At 34.6% G+C, this 23,299-nt stretch overlaps 1 protein-coding gene and 1 long non-coding RNA gene across 11 annotated transcripts in view; one reads left to right on the plus strand and one right to left on the minus strand.

The window, feature by feature from the left end:
• The window catches only part of LOC122239465, a 33,113-nt gene extending 23,664 nt beyond the window's left edge, over positions 1–9,449 (plus strand). The window contains exon 2 of the long non-coding RNA XR_006218621.1: positions 8,732–9,449. This is a non-coding gene — a long non-coding RNA (uncharacterized LOC122239465). The remainder of the gene's footprint in view (positions 1–8,731) is intronic.
• The window catches only part of TCF12 (transcription factor 12), a 375,236-nt gene that overhangs the window by 240,888 nt on the left and 111,049 nt on the right, over positions 1–23,299 (minus strand). For 6 of the 10 annotated variants that reach the window (XM_042988780.1, XM_042988782.1, XM_042988781.1 and 3 more), the window contains one exon: positions 14,717–14,836. The exons of the other annotated variants lie outside the window; for them this stretch is intronic. In XM_042988780.1, coding sequence (XP_042844714.1) covers positions 14,717–14,836 — 120 coding nt within the window. The remainder of the gene's footprint in view (positions 1–14,716; positions 14,837–23,299) is intronic. 10 annotated transcript variants of the gene reach the window in all.

Raw genomic sequence — 23,299 nt, forward strand, 5'->3', positions numbered from 1 at the left:
GCAAGGCACTTAGTGCAGTATCTGTCACATAGTAAATGCCCAATAAATGTAACCTGTTTGAAACTTCAGAAAAGGCCTTTTCATTCTCATTGTCAGACAACTCATCTAACAATCTTGCCATTGAGTAAAATTGGGGAAGGCAGGTATCTGATGCTTAATGAAGTGACTGAATCTAAGTTGGATTTCCCATTTGTGGTACTGCTTCTTCCTCTCTGACTGGAATACTGATAACCTGCTGAAGCAATTATTTTCTGTGTTTAGAAATCCTCAGTAGGAATGACTAATTACTTACAGTAAATCATGTCATCTTTAAAAATCTAACCATAAAGTACATCTGGGTTATACTGTAAAGATAATCAGACTGCAAAAACATTTAAGTTCATGCCAAATCAATGTTGGTTTCCCCACTTTTATGAGAATACAAACCTAGAAAATAAAAAGGAAATAGTATCTTCATACTATGGGGGTGAAAAATACGATTTGAGGTAGTAGGCCAAGCATAGTTCAAGATGTATGACTTGAATGAAACATCTTTTTCTTTGCTTGAGTTTTCTCATTTGTGAAAATCCAGTAACACTGGCTCTGCCTACTTAAATGAGACAGCACACAAAAATGCCTGGAAATCTTGCATGTAGTAGTTCCTAAGTTTACAATTAACTATCCTCACAAAACCCTTTCCCTGCAAAGTTTCAGTGGGTTGTTTAAAAAGATTAAGGTAACACATGACAGCAAATATTATCATTATGTCATTAATTATATCTGTTTCCCAATTTCCCAATTTCTATTCAAGAAGCATTTACCAAGTAACTACTCTGAGTGAGGAATCATACTTGGTCATTCACTTCCTCATCATGTTTCTTTCACTTGGCATTTTATATCGTATGTGTAATAGGCATCAGCACCACAAATGATCAAGTTAAAGTCAATAAACAGATGAAGTTACCCCCCTTACATACTTCTTTACATTTTATATCCACAGGCCTCAAGACATGTATTTGTATTGAAAACATAATAAATCTATGAACCTTTAAAAATACTGCATTATTTCCAAGCAGAAGATGTGGCCTTAAAAATAGTTCTGTAAAAGAAACTAACCTGAAAATCACATGTGAATTAAAGTCAGAATGAAAGCTTTAATTCTAACACAGTAAAGTTAGAGGCATTTAATTCTGGCCAGAAAAAAATGTATAAAAGCAAGACTGATAAAAATATTAGAATAGTTAGAAAAGAAGAAATATTAGTAAGGTGAATCAGTCACAAAGCTGGAACTCTATCTGAGCATGATGATTCATTCAACAAGAATATATGCCCTGGAAGAGTTTCTCTAATGAACAAGAAGTTCATTGGAATAAAAATATAGTTGACCCTTGAATGGCATGGAGAGGGTGGGAGGGAATAGGGGCACCAACTACCTACATGGTCAAAAATCCGTGTATAACTTTTGATTCCCTAAGAACTTAACAGCTTTACTGTTAACAGAGGTAGACTTGCTGATAACACAGTCGATTAACACATTTTTATATGTATTATATTTTATTCTTATAATAAAGTAAGCTAGAGAAAAGAATATTTTATTGAGAAAATCGTGAGATTAAGTATTGTACTATATTGATTGAAAGAGATCCACATATAAGTGGACTCAAACAACTGAAACCTGTGTTGTTCAAGGGTCAACTGTAACTAAATTACAGTGTAAGAAGTGTTAAACCACACTTAAAAAAAAATCCGCAGGTAAATTCTTAACAAATTTAAAACCCAGTAGTCATATGGCTCATTATAGCACAGACTTATTATAATGTGTTCTGACTTATATTTCCAAGATGATATACATGCAATAATTCAATTACTATTTCCCACTTACTCCTCTTAGTTTAAGGATTTCAACACCTATCATCTCTGCTTTTTCACTTTTCTCATTTTATTTAAAAGCTTTTTCTTTGTTTCCAATTTGAAAGTATCCAATTTGAATATACAAAATCATTCTACTTTATTTTCCTTTTATCAGTTAAGCTTCTTTTAATAAAAATTTTCTTTCCATCATAGTTTAAAGTAAAAAAATCAAGCTACAAACTGCATATTCATCATGGTAACTGTAATGCCTCAGGGGGAAAAACTGGAAGAAATACAAAAAGTGTTTAATAGCTTCATGTGAAAAGTTGGATTCTTATTGTTTTCCTTTTTACCAGTTTTCAACTTTTCTAAAAGGAGTTTATATTATTTGAAAATTTTAAAATAATTTTATAGAATTTAAAAATAAGGGTTTTTTTTTTGAAAAAATGTAAGCTAAACTAAAAGCAATCGCTGAGCAAATAAATACAGAACTACTTCCAGTTTAACATACATTTAAATATTCTCTCTCAATTACATATAACTCAAATACAATTACAAAAAAACTTCAAGAAATTCAGTATCTTTTACTTCACTGACATTTCAGTGACTTAAATATTCCTCTTTTTAAAAATTTTAAATTTAAATTTAAAAAAATATTTTGTTTATCATTTTTGAGAGAGACTGTGCACAAGGGAGGGGTGGAGAGAAGGGGAGAAGCAGAGAAGGGGGAAGGGACAGAGAGGGAGACAGAGGATCCGAGGCAGGCTCTCTACTGTCAGCACAGTGCCTGATGGAACCATGGAATCAGGAATTCAGGAACCATGGAATCATGACCTGACCTAAAGTCAGATGCTTAACTGACTGAGCCACCCAGATAACTCTTAAATATTCTCTTAAATGAATTAAGAACACCAAATTTCTCCAAAGAACACATACAGATAGCCAAATATGTTTATTTATTTTTTGTGACAGAGAGAACACAAGCAGAGGAGGGGCAGAGAGAGAAGGATACAGATATGAAATTCTTAACATCATTAATCATCAAAGGAATGCAAATCAAAACCACAATTAGGTATCACCTCACAACTGTTAGGATGGCCATTACAGAAAACAAACAATAAACAATAAACAAAAAAAGTATAGGTGAGGATCTGGAGAAATTGGAACCTTGTACACTGTAGGTGGGAATGTAAAATGGTGCAGCCACTGTGGAAAACAGTATGGAGGTTCCTCAAAAAAATTAAAAATAGAACTACCATATGATCTAGCAATACCACTTCAAGTTATTTATCCGAAAGAACTAGAGACAGGATTTTGAAGAGATATTTGCACTTACTCTCATGTTCACTTCAGCATTATTCACAATAGCTAAGAGATAACAAATATCCATCAGTGGATGAACAGATAAAGAAAATGCAGTATATTCATCCAATGGAATATTATTCAGCCTTAAAAAACAAAGGTCTTTTCTTAGGTTACAACATAGATGAACCTTATGCTAAGTGAAATAAGTGACTCACAGAAAAGACAAATACTGCATGAATCCATTTATATGAGATATAAAGTAACCAAATTCACAAATACAGGAAGTAGAATGATGGTTGCCAATGGCCAGGGGAAGGAATGGGGTGTTGTTTAATGGGTACAGAGTTTCAGTCATGCGTGATGAAAAAGTTCTAGAGATCTGCTATGCAACAACGAGCATACAGTTAACAGTACTGTACAGTACACTTGAAAGTTTGCTAAGAGAGTATATCTAATGTTAACTATGGGTTTTTTTTTTTTACCACAATTAAAAGAAAAAAGAACACCTAATAACTTGTAAGGAAAAATATTCTTATGTAAATAACCCCATCCTATGGGGGGCGAAATCACTGTTTTCTGAACATAAAGAAAAGTGATAACCATTTCTTAGATCTTTTTATTTCTGTAAGAATGATCTGTTTTCATTCCTTAATTTTATCTTTGAAGAGATCTTCCTACTTGTGTTTCCCTTTCTCCACGGCCACCTGATGAGCTACAACTGAGTCAGACTTGTAACCAGCTAGGGATTCATTTTTTTTTATTTTATCCCTTGCCATAAAATAAGGTAAAAGGCATTTTTGTAATTACATCAAGTAAATGCCACACAGGCAAGGGTTGGAAAATGGCAATTAAAGTTACAATATAAAATACACTGCAAACATAGCAGATCCTATGGGCCCCAATCCAAGACTTACAACAAAATGTATTCAGTAAACTTTTGATGTAATAGCCATGTCTTCTTCTTGTGTCACCCAAAATAACTTTAATGAATATGAAGAAAGACAGTACGCTAGTAATGGGATTAAGTAAAACAATAAATGGATTTTAACAAAAGTGAAAGGCAGCATTCTTCATACAAACTAAATGGCTACTATAAATTTCGAAAGACCATTTTCTTTAAAAATTACCCCCAAAAACACCCTCAATTACTTTTGCTTATGTATAAGTGATGTCTTTTGTATTTAACTCCAACAGTTGCCAAAATAAGCCCATTTACATGGGATGCCTGTCAACTAGCAAATTTACATTTGGATTTTGTTGGCTTTGGACCCTGCATTCTGTTCTCTTCTTTGTGCCATTGTTGTTTTTAGGTTTGGCAGTACCTCTAGATCTTTGTTTAACTTAGTTCCTTTGTCTAACTTCTGCAGTATATACACATTATAAAATTAGCATGAAACAACATTTCAGTTTCCATCACCACAATTAATTCCTACCATGGCAGAAGTCTTGCAAATTATGCTTATGTGAACCCAAAAAGAAAACACACACACACACACACACACACACACACACACACAGAAACACACACACACACAGAAACACAGCACCTGATTTCCCCACCTAAAGATGTAAAAGCAAATAAGAGAAAGAACTATTTGGTTCAATGGTACACACAGAAGATTCATCATGAAGATCACATACAATTTTAATGTATTAAAAGTTAAGTAATCAGAGATGACCCCAACAGTCAGAGCTAAATTTGTTTGGCTGCCAAAAAGCCCATCTTTCTCTTCACCTTTGTTTTCTTCCAATGTATTTTTAGCTCTGTCTAATACAAAAGTACTTTATGTCAGGTAGAGTCTCCTGCCTCAAATACATCATGTAACTGTGAAAATGATAGCTTAATTTGTTACAGTTAATACTTGAAAGACTCAGGATAGATTCACCTAAATGGATCATGCAGTGGATCAATAATTTAAATACCACTTACAAAACACTGTGAATTTGATCTTCAGTACTTTATGGTGAAACTTGAAAATTTGTATGGATATCCTACCTACACATAAGCAGAGAACTTGACTATAATAACTTTTATAATACACATTTATATTATCATGAATATACTTAGTTTCCTTCATATTCATATTATGAGTAAGTTAATTATCCTAAATGCAATTTTTCATCCTAATCAAGGCAGGAATTTCATTAGGAAAATTCAAAAGACTTTTCCCAGCTATGAACTATGTTCTTGTACTTACATCTGATTGTGAGATATTCTCGATGTTCTGAGAACTCACAGCCCTTCAAAAATAAATCAATCATTGGGCTAAGACTTTATATGAAAGGGCTTTTATCCCCCACTGAATACAAACCTAAAAACAGCTGTTCTTTCATTTGAAGGTTGAGCTCTTATTCATATCACTTCTGGAGGGGAGAAAAGCCAGTAAAGCTATTTTTCAGAAAGTCAAACTCAGTTCCTATGGAACTCCTTTCCATCTGTTCCCTGACATTTCAGTCAGGTTATGCACTTGCCAAAGAGCTCTCTTTGAATACTGAATCCACTGGTAAAGACAAATGGGGGAAGAATCAATTTGTTACTAAATATCATTAATTTAAAATATGAAAAGCTATCATGCATTATGTCAAAATAGGCTCTACAATCAAATATACAGTCCGTGTTATAAACAAAATCAGGAATGTAGAGTGAACAAGAAATTAATGGTTCAGAATTTTTTGCTACTTACTTGCACTAAAAATTTATTCTATGAAGGACAGATAATAAATAAGAACTGATACAATCACATTTTCATGGAGAAAAGAGTGCATCTTATAAGAAAATAAGGCTCCTGAAAGGAGCCTGGGAATCATAGTGCAAGGAACTTTTAAAAAAGTATTTTAATAATAAAAGTTTCATTCAGGGAATAAAGTGAGAAGAGATACTCATGCATTTCATGTTTCCATATTTATTGGAGAAGTTGATCAAGAAAGATACAATTTTTAAAGCAGAAGTTAAGATACTAGATCAAAAAGTAATAAAGATAATTGATACAAAGAAATAACTAAGTCTGAATGACAACTAACCATGACTTCACAATCTCAAAGAACTGTGACTACTTAGTGATCAGTAACTACTGTGTCAGAAGGAAGGCAGATTAATAACTCTACTTGTCCTTAAGAAGGTGCAAAAGAAAGCCTGAAACTGTACAGATTAATTGGTTCATGATTCTTATAAAGCTGATCTGGAACAAAGAAAGTCCACTGATTCAATAATCAAGCATAATCCACAGACAGCCAGGGAACAAAGTTTATTGAGGTGGGGATGGGGAAGGACAGGAAGGAGAAAGACACAAGACCAATCTCTCTTAGATTTCCTCCTGAGGGGTAAATATAATGTCAAAAGTAACTCTTGGGCTTAATTTATTTATTCTTTATTCTTTTCTTTCCCCCAGCATGATAAGTGTACTCTTTAATCCCCATTCCCTATTTCCCCCTTCCCTCCACCCACCTCCTTTTTGGTAACTACCAGTTTATTCTCTGTGGTTAAGAGTCTATTTCTTGGTTTCTCGCTCTCTCTCTTGCACACAATTTTCCTTTGTTCATTCGGTTTGTTTCTTAAATTCCACATATGAGTGAGATCATATAGTATTTGTCTTTCTCTGACTGACTTCACTTAGCATTATACTCTCTAGCTCCAAGCATATTGTTTCAAATAGCAAGAATTCATTCTTTTTCATGGCTGAGTAATATTCCATTGTGTGTGTATATATGTATGTATACAAATGCATGTATGCATGCACGCACGCACGCGCGCGCACACACACACACACACACACACACACACACACACACTACATCTTTATCCATTTATCTGTCAATGGCCCCTTGGGATGCTTCCACTGTTTGAGTACTGTAAATAATGCTGCAATATTTTTCTTTTTGAAGACTTTAAAAATATTCTATGATATGGACTGTTCAAAGCAACAGTAAAAACAAAAGCCTAAGTTATGATTGTATAAAGGATATTTCTTGTCCTGCTTAAAGGGCTGACAGACAACAAAACCAAGGAGAGTAAAAACATTTGCTGAAATAGATGGAGAAGTATAAATGGATTCTGCACTGATCAGAAAAGATGCATAATCTGGACAGGGAAACCAACTTTAATGGCTAGGTGTACAAAAAACAGTGCAGTAACTCTGGCTAACAAAATGCTAAGGTGACTGCTTGAATATTTCATAGAGCCTCCTAAATGAGGTAAAGTAACACATGAGTTTCAATATGGGCAAATATGTAAGAAAAAAAAAACCTCAAAGTCTGTTTACATGGTATTAGTCATTAGTGAACTCTCCATGAAATCATCAATTACCCAGAGAGGTGAACATGAATAGGTCCACTCAACCCTAACATACTAGAAGACAGTCTACAATGTACTTTGAGACATCTTAATTAAAATAAAAAGGACTAAAAAATTTTAGATAAATTTTTGTGAATTAAAGATCCAGAACAAACATAAAATCATACCAAGTAGTCTGGCCTAAACACTGAAGCTGGTTATACGTGTGTCAGGAGCATAGGAGGGTGAGGGTAGGCAATCATTTAACAATTAAGAGCTAGGCAAGGTACTTCACCACAGAAATCATAGAATATGGAGTACATTTTCCTCTTTCCTTGTTTACACATTGGAAAACACACACACACACACACACACACACACACACACACACACACACACACCACGCCAGAAAGGCTAAATCACTTACTCAGTGTCCTAACTCTCAATCTACTGTAGAATACAAGACATACGCACACTTGCATGTATCCAAGGAGCCACTGTACTTTAATACAATTCTAGGTTTTACCTCCTGGTCTTCAATATACTGAACGACTAGCTAAAGAAAACTATGAATCTTCCTAATCTTCCTTTCCCTTGCTCCTAAAGTAGCAGTTTCCAATGAAAGGTAACAAAATTACTTCTTTAAAAGAATGAAAATATTTTAGATAAACTCCATGGTGTGTCTTTTTTATTTCCATACAAGTTATATTTTAATTATCCTTTCCTAATTAAGGGACGGACATGCTTTGGCAAGAAGGCAGACATGAAAGTAGATTTTTATGTAGGTGATATAGCTCTAGAGAGCTGAAACAGTAGATCCCCCAAACTCAAACTGTGAGTAAAGCAAAATAGTACTCAAGACACTTTTCTGTTATTAACAGCTTTCCCCACACTAGTTTCCTAATCAGACATTGTGAGTTAATAGCTATTAACCCCTTCCCAATAAAATTAAAATGTAAATTTTTCATTAATTTTGGTTTTGCTTGAATGCATAATGTAATATTAATTCATTTTAAAGACTATACCATTTTGTAATAGACATTCCTCTCCCCTAAAAATCTACCAATGTGTTTTAAACATGGCTTATTACAGGGGTGTGTGGCTGGTTCAGTTGCTAGAGCATGTGACTGTTGATTTCATGGTCATGAGTTTGAGCCTCACATTGGGTGTAGAGATAACTTATAAATTTATAAACATGGCTTGTATCTTATTACACTGTTGACAGTGATATACCATATGATTTGGTTCAATAACATGTGTTTAACACTATAAAGTCCTTTCTAAATAAGGAATACTGACTTTCTGCCATGTCTATTTAAATTACAGGCATATTCACATGTGTGAGAAGAGACAGCGCAAGGAAGAGATCAACTACATATTCATAAGAATGAGGGGGAAAATGGATTCAATCTTTCAGTTAATTTGTCCATTAAAAGCAAGGGTACTTCTTGCAGCATCAGAAAAACAAAGAAATAGAGAACACATGTACCTAAAATATTAAACAATCTTCCAAAGCAGTCAGAATTGCTACCAAGACCCAACATGATCATAAGACAATGACAATGTGGACTGCCTCTTTATCTGTCTCTCCTTTAATTCATTCCCACACTGGATTCTTTCACCCTTCCACTGTCCTCCCACCCACCTTACAGTCAGGTAGCCTGTACTATTCCTTAAAATCTACAGAGGAAGTCATTTTCTAAACTATTTTGTTTTTATTACTTTACATTTTATCACCTCACAGCCATCAATTTAAGAAAATGATCATGCTGTAAAGTTTTACTTCTTTGTCCATGGAGAAACAATTGACTTCTTCCCTTAATTAACTGACCTCTCCTCTTAATTAAACCACATGATCCCAACAGTCAAGTTATTTGCAGCTGCCCAAATCCTATGACTTACTATAAGTAAAGCCTAAAAACATTCTTCCACAGACTGAAAGTGATATAGGGCTTCCTGCTTTCTTTCCTCTGCACCATTTAAAAGTCTTTCTGACACGTGACACCAAGAAGGAACACAAGCAATAAAAGAAAAAGTAGGTAAACTGGACATCATAAAAATAAAAAATTGAAAAGACAACAGAATCCTATCTCTGATAAGGGACTTGTATCTAGAATATACAAAAAACTATGATAACTCAATAAAAAATTATTAAATGGGCAAATGATCTAAAAAGATAGTTCTCCAAAGAAGACAACACAGATAGCCAATAAGCCCATGAAAAGATGTTCAAAATCATTATTAGCTATTAGAGAAATGCAAATCACAGCCACTAAAATGGCTATAATCAAACAGGCAGATAATCACAATTGTTGGCCAGGATTTGGAGAAATTGGAACCTTCATACTTGGGTCAGTGATACTGTAAAATGGTGTCAGGCACTTTGGAAAATACTCTGACAGTTCCTCAAAATATTACAGATGGAATTACCATAACCCAACAATTCTACTCCCAGGTAAATGCAAGGACTAGGTAAATGTCAAATTACAAAATACAGTCAGCCTGCCATTTAAAAGAGCTCCTTTCCAACTCTTTTATTCCATTCCTATTATTTCCCTAACCCAGGTCTTTATCTACATAAAAATGCCTTCATCACCCTCAACACTGGTCTATTTAATCCATTCCATGCCATACTTAGTGAAGACCTCACAAACACTGCTTCAAAATAACTGAAGAGTCCCTCAGAGCCCCAAACTACTCAATTTGTCAGTCAAGTATTCTCACACTCTGATCTTGACCCACTTTAATAATATGCCATGAGATTCCAATTAGGAGTTTTCTAATCCTGTCAGGCCAGGATCTTCAGTGCCCCCCCCCAGAATATAAACAAATTAGAAAATTAAGAAAATTTTAACCCCTATCTAAGATAGGGTATCTAAGATACCTTTCAGAGTCCATCCAAAGCACTTTGGTATGTAATATGACTTGAATGCAAACACTTTTCATATTATTATTTGAGTAAAACTACTCTTTCAGGAAACACTCCATCATTTTAACAGTTTGAATTTTTTTTAACGTTTATTTATTTTTGAGACAGAGAGAGACAGGGCATGAACGGGGGAGGGGCAGAGAGAGAGGGAGACACAGAATCGGAAGCAGGCTTCAGGCTCTGAGCCATCAGCCCAGAGCCCGACGCGGGGCTCGAACTCACGGACCACGAGATCGTGACCTGAGTTGAAGTCGGACGCTTAACCGACTGAGCCACCCAGGCACCCCTCATTTTAACAGTTTGAAATCAATCTCTAATTCATTACTGTACATATATTACCTTACATAAATTACTTAGATAACAAAGATTCTGTTTCTTCATTTGGTAAGTAAGGAAAATAACTGTACCTATCTCATGAGGGAGGCTATAAGAACAAAATAAAATCATTCATGTTAAGTACACATAGAAAGCTCTCAGGAAATGTTAATTAGTATTATTATCATGCCCTAACACATGTGCAGAGGTCTGGAAACTTACATGTTGAGGGAAATATTTTATGTATAAATATGGTTTCTCCTATGGTACCCACACAATACCTAGGGTACTATGTCCCTAAAAATAGCAGAAATCACAGCAAAAGGAATTTAAAATGGCAACAGCCTTTTTCAAATAGTAACTTAGATTCTCACTGCTTTTTAAAGGCAGTATTATGAAATGAAAATAACGTTGAGCTGGCAGTCAACATCCTAGTTCTGTATTCAAGTCACAATTTTACTGTTTATTATCAGTATGGTTTGGGGAAAGTCATTTAAAACTCTAAGTCTTCGTCCCTTATATATAAAATAGTGATATTAGCACTACTAAAATCACTGTACTGTTGTATGAAGTGAAAAATATACCTACATGAGAAAATCCTTTATGAACCACTTACATCCCCTTATAAATCCATATATGTGTGTATATGTAGAGATATACACATATTCTTATTAAAAAATTTTCTCTACGTCGGCATAATTCATATCCATAAACAAAGATGAACATATAAGATCCATAAATGATCTTAAAACCACACTTTATCTATTTCACTGTTGCCTCTCAAACATTACAATCCCTTTCACAAGTGGAAAGTTTGAGCTGAGCTCCAAAACCTCTTCTTGCTCACCCAGAAATGGTCAACTATAGTGACAAAACATATAAAAGAACAAAAAGAAAAAAAGGCAATGAATAAGGATACGCAGTCAATCAACTTAATCATCTGCACAAGCAGGTGTGGGGGCAGAGAGAGAGGGGGACACAGAATCCAAAGCAGGCTCCAGGCTCTGAGCTGACAGTACAGAGCCCGACGCGGGGCTTGAATTCGTGAACCACAAGATCATGACCTGAACCAAAGTTGGATGCTTAACCACCTGAGCCACCCAAGGGGCCCCTCAACTTAATTATCTTGAGTTTCAGTACCTTATAGTTAAGTCCACTAATCATCTGATAACCAGCCATCAATTAACAGGAAGAGCAGAAAAGTAAAGATTCTTCTATTCACACACTAACCAACAGCAAAAAATAGTCTTGGAAACTCAAGAAAACCTGAAAATTTTATCGATTTCAATTTGCATTACTTAGGTAACCCAAGTTTTCCCAAGAAAAGAGCAGCTATTTGCTTAAAGAACTACTAACTGTATGCAAATCCAAACAGGAACTACCAAACTAACATGGTGATCAATAATGCAAAACAGCTCACTAATAAACTTAAATTATGTATTACTTATACCTGAATTTCACTATCACCATATCACTAAATAACTTCAGGACGAACAGCTTTAGTCAAGCATTCTTTTAGACAGCAAATAGCATTTACAGATTAAGTGTCAATTCATGGGATCCATTTCTGAACCACTTCTAGTTCTTCTCTTTCCTAATAGATATTCTAGTGTTTACTTTTGAACCTGTACAATCCCTGACAAATGTCTGCAGAGCTGTGAAAGTACACGTATTTAATTAATGGCACATTTTTAGGATTAAATAAGCAATGCTGCCAATTTTTACTAACATTCCATAAAATACTCTTAAGTTAAAAAAAAAAATAACCTTCTTTCTTTCTTCTGGTTGTTCATGTCCTTTCAGTTCCTTGCAGTTAAGTAGGAAACTTTTACACTTTAGAAAATAAAATATAAGACAAACTATTACACACCAAGAGTGGCTCTAAAAAGAAGAAAAAGAAACTAAACATCTTGCCACCAGTGTTCACACCAAATTACTCACTTCAGTGATAAGGTGGGAAAAGAGGGAAAAGATTAAAACATTCCCCATGGAACCAGTAATACCCAAGGGCAAAGGAGTCCAGGATTTACCGCTGCTGAATAAACATTCCACATTACCACCACAATATAATATGACTTGCTTTCAAATTTTATTTTATTTATTAAATTCTCATACAGTAAAACTGAATTTCCCTCCCTTTTGGTGTACAGTTCTATGAATTTCAACATAATTATAGTTTTCAGCCAGTATTTTTTTTCAGCCAAACATGTTTTCTTTCTGTGTTGCACTGTTTCTCCTCTCCTTCTGGTACTCCAATGACACAAATGTATGCCCTTATGTCACTGGCCCACGGTTTTCTGACAACTTTTTTTCTATCATTTTTCTCTTTATTGTTCACATTGGAAAATTTCTATTGACCTATAAAGTTCAGTGATTCCTCCCTCTTTAATCTCTATTCCGCTATTGTATTGATCCATCCATCCAGTGACTTTTTTTACTATGACTTTTGTATTTTTCAGTTAAATTTTTATTTGGCTCCTCTTTAAACTTTTTATTTCTTTGCTGATACTTTTAGTTTAACACTTATTGCAGGGGTATCTGGCTTATTCATGTGTTTTTATAACACATGGTTTTAAGTTTATATCTATATTATAATGCCTCTTCCAATGTGATTTGAGATATTTGTGGTTTTCATGTTAATTTTGAATTATATCCTTGATATTCTGAATAATATGTTATGAAACTCAGAATCTTCTTAAATCCTATAGAGTACACTGAAGTTTTCATTTTCATAGGCAGTTGACCTGATTAGGTTCAAGCTGCAAGTTCCAATATGCTTTCTATAGGTTGTGATTCCAGCATCAGTCCAGTTTTCAAAGCCTTTCTATGTGGATTTTTCCTGTGAGTGCGCCACCCAGTGGTCAATATGCAACCTGGGTGGAGTTTTATCCTATATCTCAATTTTCTGTGTTTGAAATGCTGAGTAGGATCACATCTTTGCATTTGTACCAACTGATAGGGAGCTCAGGTTTTTGTACACAACTTCATGAGTCTCCTTCCCAAGTTCTTTTCTTTTCTACTTGGCACTTTCCAATTTCCTGAATACGACCCTTTTTGGCCTTCCAGCCAGGAACAGTCTACATCTATTCCCATGCCTGTCTGATGCGAAACATGGGAGGACAAACTAAAAAAAAGCAATGGAGTTTGCCTCTAACCTCTTGGATCTACAGTTCCAGCAAACAGTAAGATTCCCTTCCCTCAGCCTTTTGACTCCTGCAGATACCTACTGCAAATTGATGTCATTAACATATGACTCTTGAAAGGGAGTTGTGACAAAATGTAGACAAAGGAAAGAAAAAAAAAAGTGGGTGAACTTTTCATGCTTTCTCATTCCTCAAACCAAAACTAGAGGGCTTATGGATCTCATTCTGTCTGTATCACAATGCTTAGTTCCAGGTCTCTGTCTGCGATGACATTAGGTCAGGGAATCCTGAAGGTTTGGTGGTATTTTGAAAACTGTTGTTTTTTTTCCCCAATCTGCTTGCTGCTATTTACCATGCATTCTATCCAGGTTTTACAATTATATTAAGTTGTAAAGAAAGAGTAGTGTGTATTTATTCCATATTATCCAGAACCAGAGGATACTAGCCATTTTTAAAGAAGTAAAAAGTACCCTACATTTCCTACTTTCTAAATTCTGAGTTATAGGTCTCTCAGCTTAAAGATAATTTCTAATATCCAACTATGGTGAGAAGTGAGGTCAGAAAGACCCAGAATATTGATTTAATTTCCCAAACTTCAAGCTAAACAATCTTTTTAGCAGAGCTCTTGGCTACAAAGGTGATCACTGACTAGCACATCAGCCAAATGCAAAGAAGGAACTGTTTATGTGAGTTCCACAAGGCCACATCAGGGCCTTAGCAATCACCTGACACGAGTCAACGTCCTGATAACAGGAGTAGCCCAAAGCACTTAAAAAAGTAAAGGTAAGAAGTACAAAACTATGGAACTAGCAGCATGGGGTTTCCAAACTTCATAAAAACATTTCCATGTTGTTTGCTTCATGAATACAAATAATAGTATTACTTTATTTAGATGAAAAGTCTACTGCAGAAATAATCACTCACATATTAAACATTGGCAAATAAGTAGCTGCCTTAAGTGACATGGCAAGCGGCTTGCATCAACCACAGTATGTCCAAGATCAGGCAATTGGTTGGAGTCCCTAGTTGCCCAAATGGCAGGATCTGATGAGTAAAGAAAGGTTGATTAATCCAAAATATCTAATACTCGCCAGTCCAATTGCCTAAAAGCCTACCACCGTAACACTTATACATATATGCATTACTATGGTTATTATGTACATTCTAGATACTATGCTGTATTCTAATTATAAAATTAATGTTGAGTGAGTGAGTGTTACATGTAAATAATGCAATTAGATATTAAGCTAGATTTTCAATGTGACTACTCCTAGGCAAAAATAGAGAAGGAAGACGAAAAAGAAGAAGAAGAGAAGGAGAGAATAAGAAGGAGGAGGAGGAACGGAGGGAAAGATGAGGAGGAGGTTGGGAAGTAGAGGGGAAAGTAGAAGGGGAGGAGGAAGCTCAAAAGGAAACATACTGAAATGTTTACAGTATTTGGGTTTCAGCAGAGAGACAGTATCTTTCCCATTTTTCTTCCTGCCTACACTTTTGAAATTTGCTCTAATAAACAGAATTACTTCCAAAATAATAAACATTTATTAATAATTAGTCAAACTACAAACAATTACCATACGACCCTTAAGTCCTACTCCTGAGTATTTAGCCTATAGAAATGAAAACTTATGTTCACAAACGTTCATTGCCATTCTAATCACACTCTCCCAAAACGGTAAACAACACAACTATTCCTTTAACAGGGGTAAAAAGCAAAACAAAACAAAACAAAAAACAAACAAAAAAAACTGTGGCACATCCACCTAATGTAATACTACTCATCATTAAAAGGGCACAAACTACCACATTCAACAACATAGTTGTATCTCAAAGTTAATATATTCAGTATAAGAAGTCAGTCTCAAAATGTTACACACTGCATTTTTTTAAGTTTATTTACTTTGAAAGAGAGAGAGAGAGAGACCGTGTATAAGTGGGGAAAGGGCAGAGAGAGAGGGAGAACAAGAGAATTCCAAAAAGGCTCCACACTACCAGCACAGAGCCTGACACAGGGCTCGAACTCACAAACCACAAGATCATGCATGACCTGAGCTGAAATCAAGAGCTGGATGCTCAACTGAGCCACCCAGAGGTCCCTACATACTGCATTATTATATTTATATAAAGCTCTCAAAAAGATAAAGCTACAGTAATAAAGAACAGATTAGTGTTTCCCAGGGATTTATATGTAAGAAAAGGGAGAGGGGTCTGGGTGGCTCAGTTGGTTAAGAGTCCAACTTTGGCTCAGGTCATGATCTTGCGGTTTGTGAGTTCGAGTCCCATGTTGGGCTCTGTGCTGACAACTCAGAGCCTGGAGCCTGCTTCAGATTCTGTGTCTCCCCCTCTCTCTGCCCCTCCCATGGTCATGCTCTGTCTCTCAATGATAAATAAATGTTAAAAAAAATTTAAAAAGACGTAAGAAAAGGGGGAAAATAGCATGAGCTAGTTTTGGGGGGTAATAATTATTTTGAATCTTGATTGTGATAGGACTCACATGAATCTATACATGTGTTAAATCAATAGAAGTACACACGCATACACACCAAAAAGAAGTCAATTTTATTATACATTAATTTTTAAAATAAAATTTAAAACCAACCCTACTGAAGAACTCATATAGACTGTTACAAAAATATGTATTTTTTCAAACAACAGGATTGTAAGAGTAGCAAAAAAATAATAAAAAAGAATCAATAAAATTCAAATCAAATTCTAGCAAGCTTATGTGAAATAAATGTATATGGAAATACAAAGGCTCAGAATAGGCTAAATAATTTTTAAACAGAGAAACAAAGTTGGACTCACTTATAGTATCTGTCTGATCTTATGATTTACTCTAAACCAACAATAATCAAGACACTATGTGGTAGGTATCAATGAGATATACTGATCAATGAAAGAGAACAGAGTCCAGAAATGGAACCATACATATGTGGTCAAATGATTTTCAGCTAAGACACTAAATGAAAGGACAGTTTCAAACATTGGTGTTAAAACAACTGAGTATTTATGGAAGAAAAAAAAAAAAGAACTTTAACCCCTATCATACATTTTACACAAAAATTTGAAAAGGCTCAGAGACCTAAACATGAAATCTGAAACTGTAAAACTTCTGAAGAAAACAGGGGGAAAATCCTCGTAATTTTGGAATAAACAAAGATTTTTTTTTTAGACAGAACACAGAAAGCTTTAATCACACAAAAAATTTAATAAATATAATTTCATCAAGATTATGGCCTAATTGCCCTTCAGAAGACTGTTAAGAAAATGAAAAGACAGAAAATAAGAGAAAACATCTTATACCCAAAATTATGAGAAGCCCTTTACTCAACTAAAAGCTGACAATTTAAAAATTGGCAAAGAAGATACAGGAATGGACAATAAGCACATGAAAAGACGGTTAACATCATCAATCATCAGGGAAACACAAGCTAAGATGAGATACTACCACATACTCATATGAATGGCTAAACTTAAAGCAAGTGTTAGAAGATGCAACTAGAACAATTAGAACAATCATGCATTGCTTGTAGAGGGTAAAAAAACACAACCACTTTGAAAAGCAGTTCTCCAGTTTCATAGAATATGAACCATACACTTACAACATGACCCAGAAACTCTGGGTATTTATTCAAGTATAACTGGGTATTTATTCAGGTATAATGAGTATTTATTCAGGAATAACAAAAACCAATGTCCAGGGGCACCTGGGTGGCTCAGTCAATGGAGCATGCAACTCTTGGCCTTGGGGTTGTGTGCTTGAGCCCTACATTGGGTACAGAGATTACTGAAAAGTAAAAACTTTTTTAAAAAAAAAGTATATAAAAAGCTGGGCGCCTGGGTGGCTCAGTAGGTTGAGCGTCCGACTTTAGCTCGGGTCATGATCTCACAGCTCTTGAGTTCAAGCCCCACATATGGCTCTGTGCTGACAGCTCAGAGCCTGGAGCCTGTTTCGGATTCTGTGTCTCCCTCTTTCTCTGCCCCTAACCCACTCACATTCTGTGTCTGTCTCTCTCAAAAATAAACATTTTAAAAAATTTTTTAAAGTATATAAAAAGCTATATAGTAATTCCATAACAGCCTTATTCATAATAGCCAAAACACTGTAAACAATCCAAATATCTACCAACAGATTAATGGATCAATAAACACTGGTATATGTAAAGCTATTACCAAGCAACATAACCAATTTCTGAAGCATGCAACAACATGAATGAATCTCAAAAACATCATTTTAAGTCAAAGAAGCCAGATATAAGAGTTTATTTTATATGATTCCATTATTATAAAGTTATTTCTAGAAGAGCCTAAAACTAATCTACAGTAACATATAATATAACTATTCACAGTGATAAACTAATATCACTAATATAAACTAATTCACAGTGATAGATATCAAATGAATTGTTCCAAGGAATAGGTCTTAATGAAACTGAGTACAAAGGACTATAATAAGACAGCTTTCTAGAACGATGGACATGTTCTACACATCTGTCAAAATAAATCTCAAAAATGCTAAATTACATACTTTAATAAGTGTATGTATTTACAAATAAATGGATTCAGTAAAATTACAGGATACAAAATCAATATAAAGAAATCAGTTGTTTTTCTATATGCTAACATCAGAACAGCAGAAAGAAAAATTAAGAAAACAATACCATTTACAGTTGCATCAAAAAAATAATAACTAGGAATAAATTAAACAAAGGAGTTAAAGACTATACTTTGAAAACTATAAGATATTAATGAAAGAAACTGAAGACTGCACAAATAAATGGCAAGATATACCATGATCATGGACTGGAAGATTTAATACTGTTAAAGCTCCAAAGCAATCTACAGATTTAATGCAATTCTTATCAAAATACCAACATCATTTTTCACAAAACTAAAACAAAAAATTCCTAAAATTTGTATGAAACCACAAAAGACCCCAAATAGCCAAAGCAAACTTAAAAAAAAGGACTAAAGCTGAAGGTATCTAAAATCCAGATTTCAAACTATACTACAAAAGCTGTAATAATCAAAACAGTTCGATACTAGCACAAAAACAGACATACAGATCAATAGAACAGAACAGACTGCCTAGAAGTAAACCCACACTTATATGGTCAATTAATCTACAACAAAGGAGGTAAGATTATACAATGGGGGAAAAGACAGTCTCTTCAATAAATCATGCTGGGAAAACTGGACAGCTCCATGCAAAAGAATGAAACAGGACAACTTTCTTAGAACATATACAAAAATAAACTCAAAAGTAATTAAAGACCTAAATGCAAGACCTAAAACCATAAAGCTGCTAACACACACATGCACGTAGACACACACACACAGGCAGTAAAACTCTTGGACATCAGTCTTGGCAACATTTTTCTGGATAGCTCTCCCCAGACAAGGAGGAAAAAAAGGAAAAATAAACAATTGGGACTACATTGTGCTATAAAAAGCTTTTACACAGTGAAGGAAAAAACAACAAAATGAAAACAAGCTACTGAATGGGAGAAAATATTTGCAAATGATACAGCCAATAAGGGGTTAATATGCAAAATATATAAAAACTTATACAACTCAATACCAAATATATATATGATCTGATTAAAAATGGGCATAGGACCTAAATAGACATTTTTCCAAAGAAGACAGATGGCCCACAGACATATGAAAAGATGCTCAACATCACTAATCATCAGGGAAATGCAAATCAAAACCACAATGAGATATCACCTCACACCTGTCAGAATGCTAGAATAAAAAAGACAAGAAATAATGAATATTAGCAAGGATGTGGAGAGAAAAGGGAACCTTGTGCACAGTTGGTGGGAATGTAAATTGGAGCAAACACTCTGGAAAACAGTACAAAGGTTCCTCAAAAAACTAAAAATAGAAATACCATACAATCCAGTAACTCCACTTCTGGATATTTACCCAAAGAAAACAAAAACACTAATTAGAAAAGATATATGCACCCCTAAGCTTATTGGAGCATTATTTTTAAAAAAATTTTTAACGTTTATTTATTTTTGAGAGAGAGAGAAAAGAGAGAGAGAGAGAGCGTGAGCAGCGTAGGGGCAGAGAGAGAGGGAGACACAGAATCCCTGAAACAGGCTCCAGACTCTGAGCTGTCAGCACAGAGCCGGACACGGGGCTCAAACCCACAAACCACAAGATTATGACTTGAGCTGAAGTTGGATGCCTAAACGACTGAGTCACCCAGGCGCTGCGCCCCCCCCTTGTTGGAGCATTATTTACAAGCGAAGATACAGAAACAATGTAGGTCTCCATCAATGGACAGGATGGACTAAGAAGATATGGTATATATACATAGTGGAGTACTACTCAGCCCTAAAAAATAAAATCTTGCCATTCACAACAACATGGATGGACATAAAGGATATCAAGCTAAGTGAAATAAGTCAGGCAGAGAAAAACAAGTATCATATAATTTTACTTACACATGGAATCTAAAAACAAAAATACAACAAACAACAAAAAACAGAAGCAGGCAAATAAATATAGAAAACTGGTGGTTGCCAGAGGGCAAAAGGGTGGTGGGATAGGTGAAATAGGTGAAGGGGATTAACAGGTACAAACTTCTTACACTTATCACGATGAGCACTGAGTAATGTACAGAATTAATGAATCTCTATATGGTACACCTGAAACTAATATAACACTGTATGTTAACTATACTAGACAATAACATACATACATAAATGGTGCAAGCTTCCAGTTATAAAGTAAGTCAGTCACAGGGATGAAAAGTACAGCATATGGAATACAGTTGATAATGTGATAATTTTGCAGGGTGACAGATGGTAACTACATTTATCATGGTGAGCATTTTGTAATGTATATATAATTGTCAAATCACTATGCTGTATACTTTAAGCTGTCAATTATACTTAATTAAAAATTTAAAAATATGCATTTTACTGTGTATAAATGAACACACATGTATATATACTATATACTATATATGTATATATAGTATATACTATATATACATACAACAAAATATACATTTTAAATATATAATTCAATGAAGTATATAAATGAATACATAAAATACATATTGCATTATTACATGCAATAAAATACATACATAAAATAGAATTCTGTACTGAATTAAATTCAATAAACTAAAATTAAGCAAACTCATATAAAGCAAAGTTTAAAACAGACCTATTTTCTGGGTTGAATCTTTGCCCATTAAGGTGTAAATATTCAAACAACTAAATCAAAGAATCTTTATCAGTTACAATGCGAAAGAGTGGTGGGGAAAATTAACAGAAGCCTCGGGAGTCATGTGGTCTTCCCTTCTGTTTAGTGCAAGAGTCCTACCAACAGCATGCTGGGCTGATGGTTAGAGTAAGTCAGTGAGAGTGTGCTCAGACCTCTCAGGCAGTCAGTCTCACTGCTGAAATCTCTTGTAAAATTCTCTTTGAAAATTCTGATAAAACTGTACCTTTTTGGAGCAGGAGTTGGCCTGTGGATAAATCCAGCCCATTGTCTGTTTTTATAAATAAAGTTTTTTGGAATACAGCCATGCCCACTTGTTTCCCACATATTGTCTATCTATGGCTGCCTTTATGTTTCAGTGGCAGAGTTAAACTGCTGCACACAAAACCCAAAATATTTATCTGGCTCTATACAAAAGTTTTCCTCCCACTGTTCTAGAGGAACACCACAGAAGTCTGTACCCTTTTTTATATGACAGTGCTGAAAAACTTATAGACATTATTAGTCCCATTTGCTTTTAGTCTTTCCTTCCCATTTATTGACTATCACTCCTATGTCACAATTTTCAGCTCAAATCCTAAACATGTACTTCCCAACACTATAACTGATGAATGACCCTCATAAAGTATGAAAATGAATTTATCATCCCATCTAAGATGACAGTGGAACCATTAGCATCTATGATTCATAGCCAACATTTCTATCAATGAGGTTTAAGGTTTCCTTTACCCTTCATGTTCATGAAAAAAAGATGCTTCATTTACTTATTTCTTGCTCCTTCACACTGCTGACACACATTATTTTTTACAATAAAAACTTTTAAAAAATAAAACAATGTGCATATATAACACTTTTATAAACAAAAACACTTTATGAGGAGATATCCACAAATTCTTTCAATATAATTTGTCTGGATCTGGAGACCAGATGTTATTTCACATATTTAAAGCTCTTACGTGACAATTTTCTCTTTCTCTACCCTTAGTATTCAACGGTTTGATACAAGCTTTTCCTTTTGAGGATTATTCTGCTGAATGAAACAAAACAGTCTCTATAGTCAAAGTACCAAGGGGAAATTCAGAGAACTGGTACATTGATAAAGAGAGAGCTTAAAAAGAAGCAGGAGGGTATCAAAAGAAACCTCAGCAAGTGTGATTTGGTGAAAAGTGCAAAGGCTCATAGATTAGGCAAGACTAAGCTTGATACAGGTTCTGTTCCTTCTTACCTACATAACACATGATCATAATTTCAAAAGGTAGATGAAGGTGAAGATACAATGAATGAGCCAAGAATTACCTTAAATATTTTTAAACATAAAACTTACTCAGTATTTTGATAGGAATCACCTTTATCTACCTTCAGACCTCTATCTGGAAGAACTCCCTCCCATCCCTTACCTGTCTTAACCCAAAGAAGAATAATGAGCTTTCTGACTAGTGTGCATATTTCTTGAATATGTGTAGCTAATATCATAAAAAAAAAAAAAAGCTGACAAACACTACTGATTGGCACTATTCTTCCAGTCAAGCCTTGGGATGGTATAAGGCAGAAATTCTGGGTATTTTCTATGTAGTGTTGACAATGGGCAACAGCAGCTCTAAATCCATTAACTCTAATCATTGTATCATTAATAAAGCTGACATTTTAATCTTCATATGCAACTTTCTTACATCTTAATTTTCATTTGGTTCCAAACTCAGGATCAGGACCGGTTTTTTTGAGTATGGGTCCTCTGATTAGTGTTCTGCATTGCCTTTCTTGCATAAATCACACTCATAATGCATTCTCCACAGTGTTCAGCTTGTTAATTTAAAGTAAAGCAAAAACTAATGCATTGGCAAAGAAATAAATTCAGAAAATTCCACATTTGTGTTTTTCCTCCAATTTATTAACAGTGTCTCATTATATCCATCTCAATAGCAAATGTTTTGACTCCGTATCATCCAACTCAGCTTTCATAATAAAACAACCTTTGTTAGGAATTCATCAGTTTAATTTTAAATAAATAATTATTAACAGGTCTGGAAACAAATACGACTGACTGTTGGTAAGGACACAACTCATATGATTAGAGCACAAGCATGAATGCATGCTAGAGTATAACTGATCAGACAGAAATGACCAACAGAGCCATCATCATCAGTCCATGTATTTTCTAGTGGGAAAACTGGTAAAGAGAGCTTCAATGTCTTCAATATCTTCATGTTTAAAATGGAGATACCACTATCCCTCTTTTAAGATTCCCCTGAGGGTTGGGGCAACCAG

This window comes from Panthera tigris, chromosome B3, assembly GCF_018350195.1.
Source record: "Panthera tigris isolate Pti1 chromosome B3, P.tigris_Pti1_mat1.1, whole genome shotgun sequence".
NCBI classification, from domain to species: Eukaryota; Metazoa; Chordata; class Mammalia; order Carnivora; family Felidae; genus Panthera; species Panthera tigris.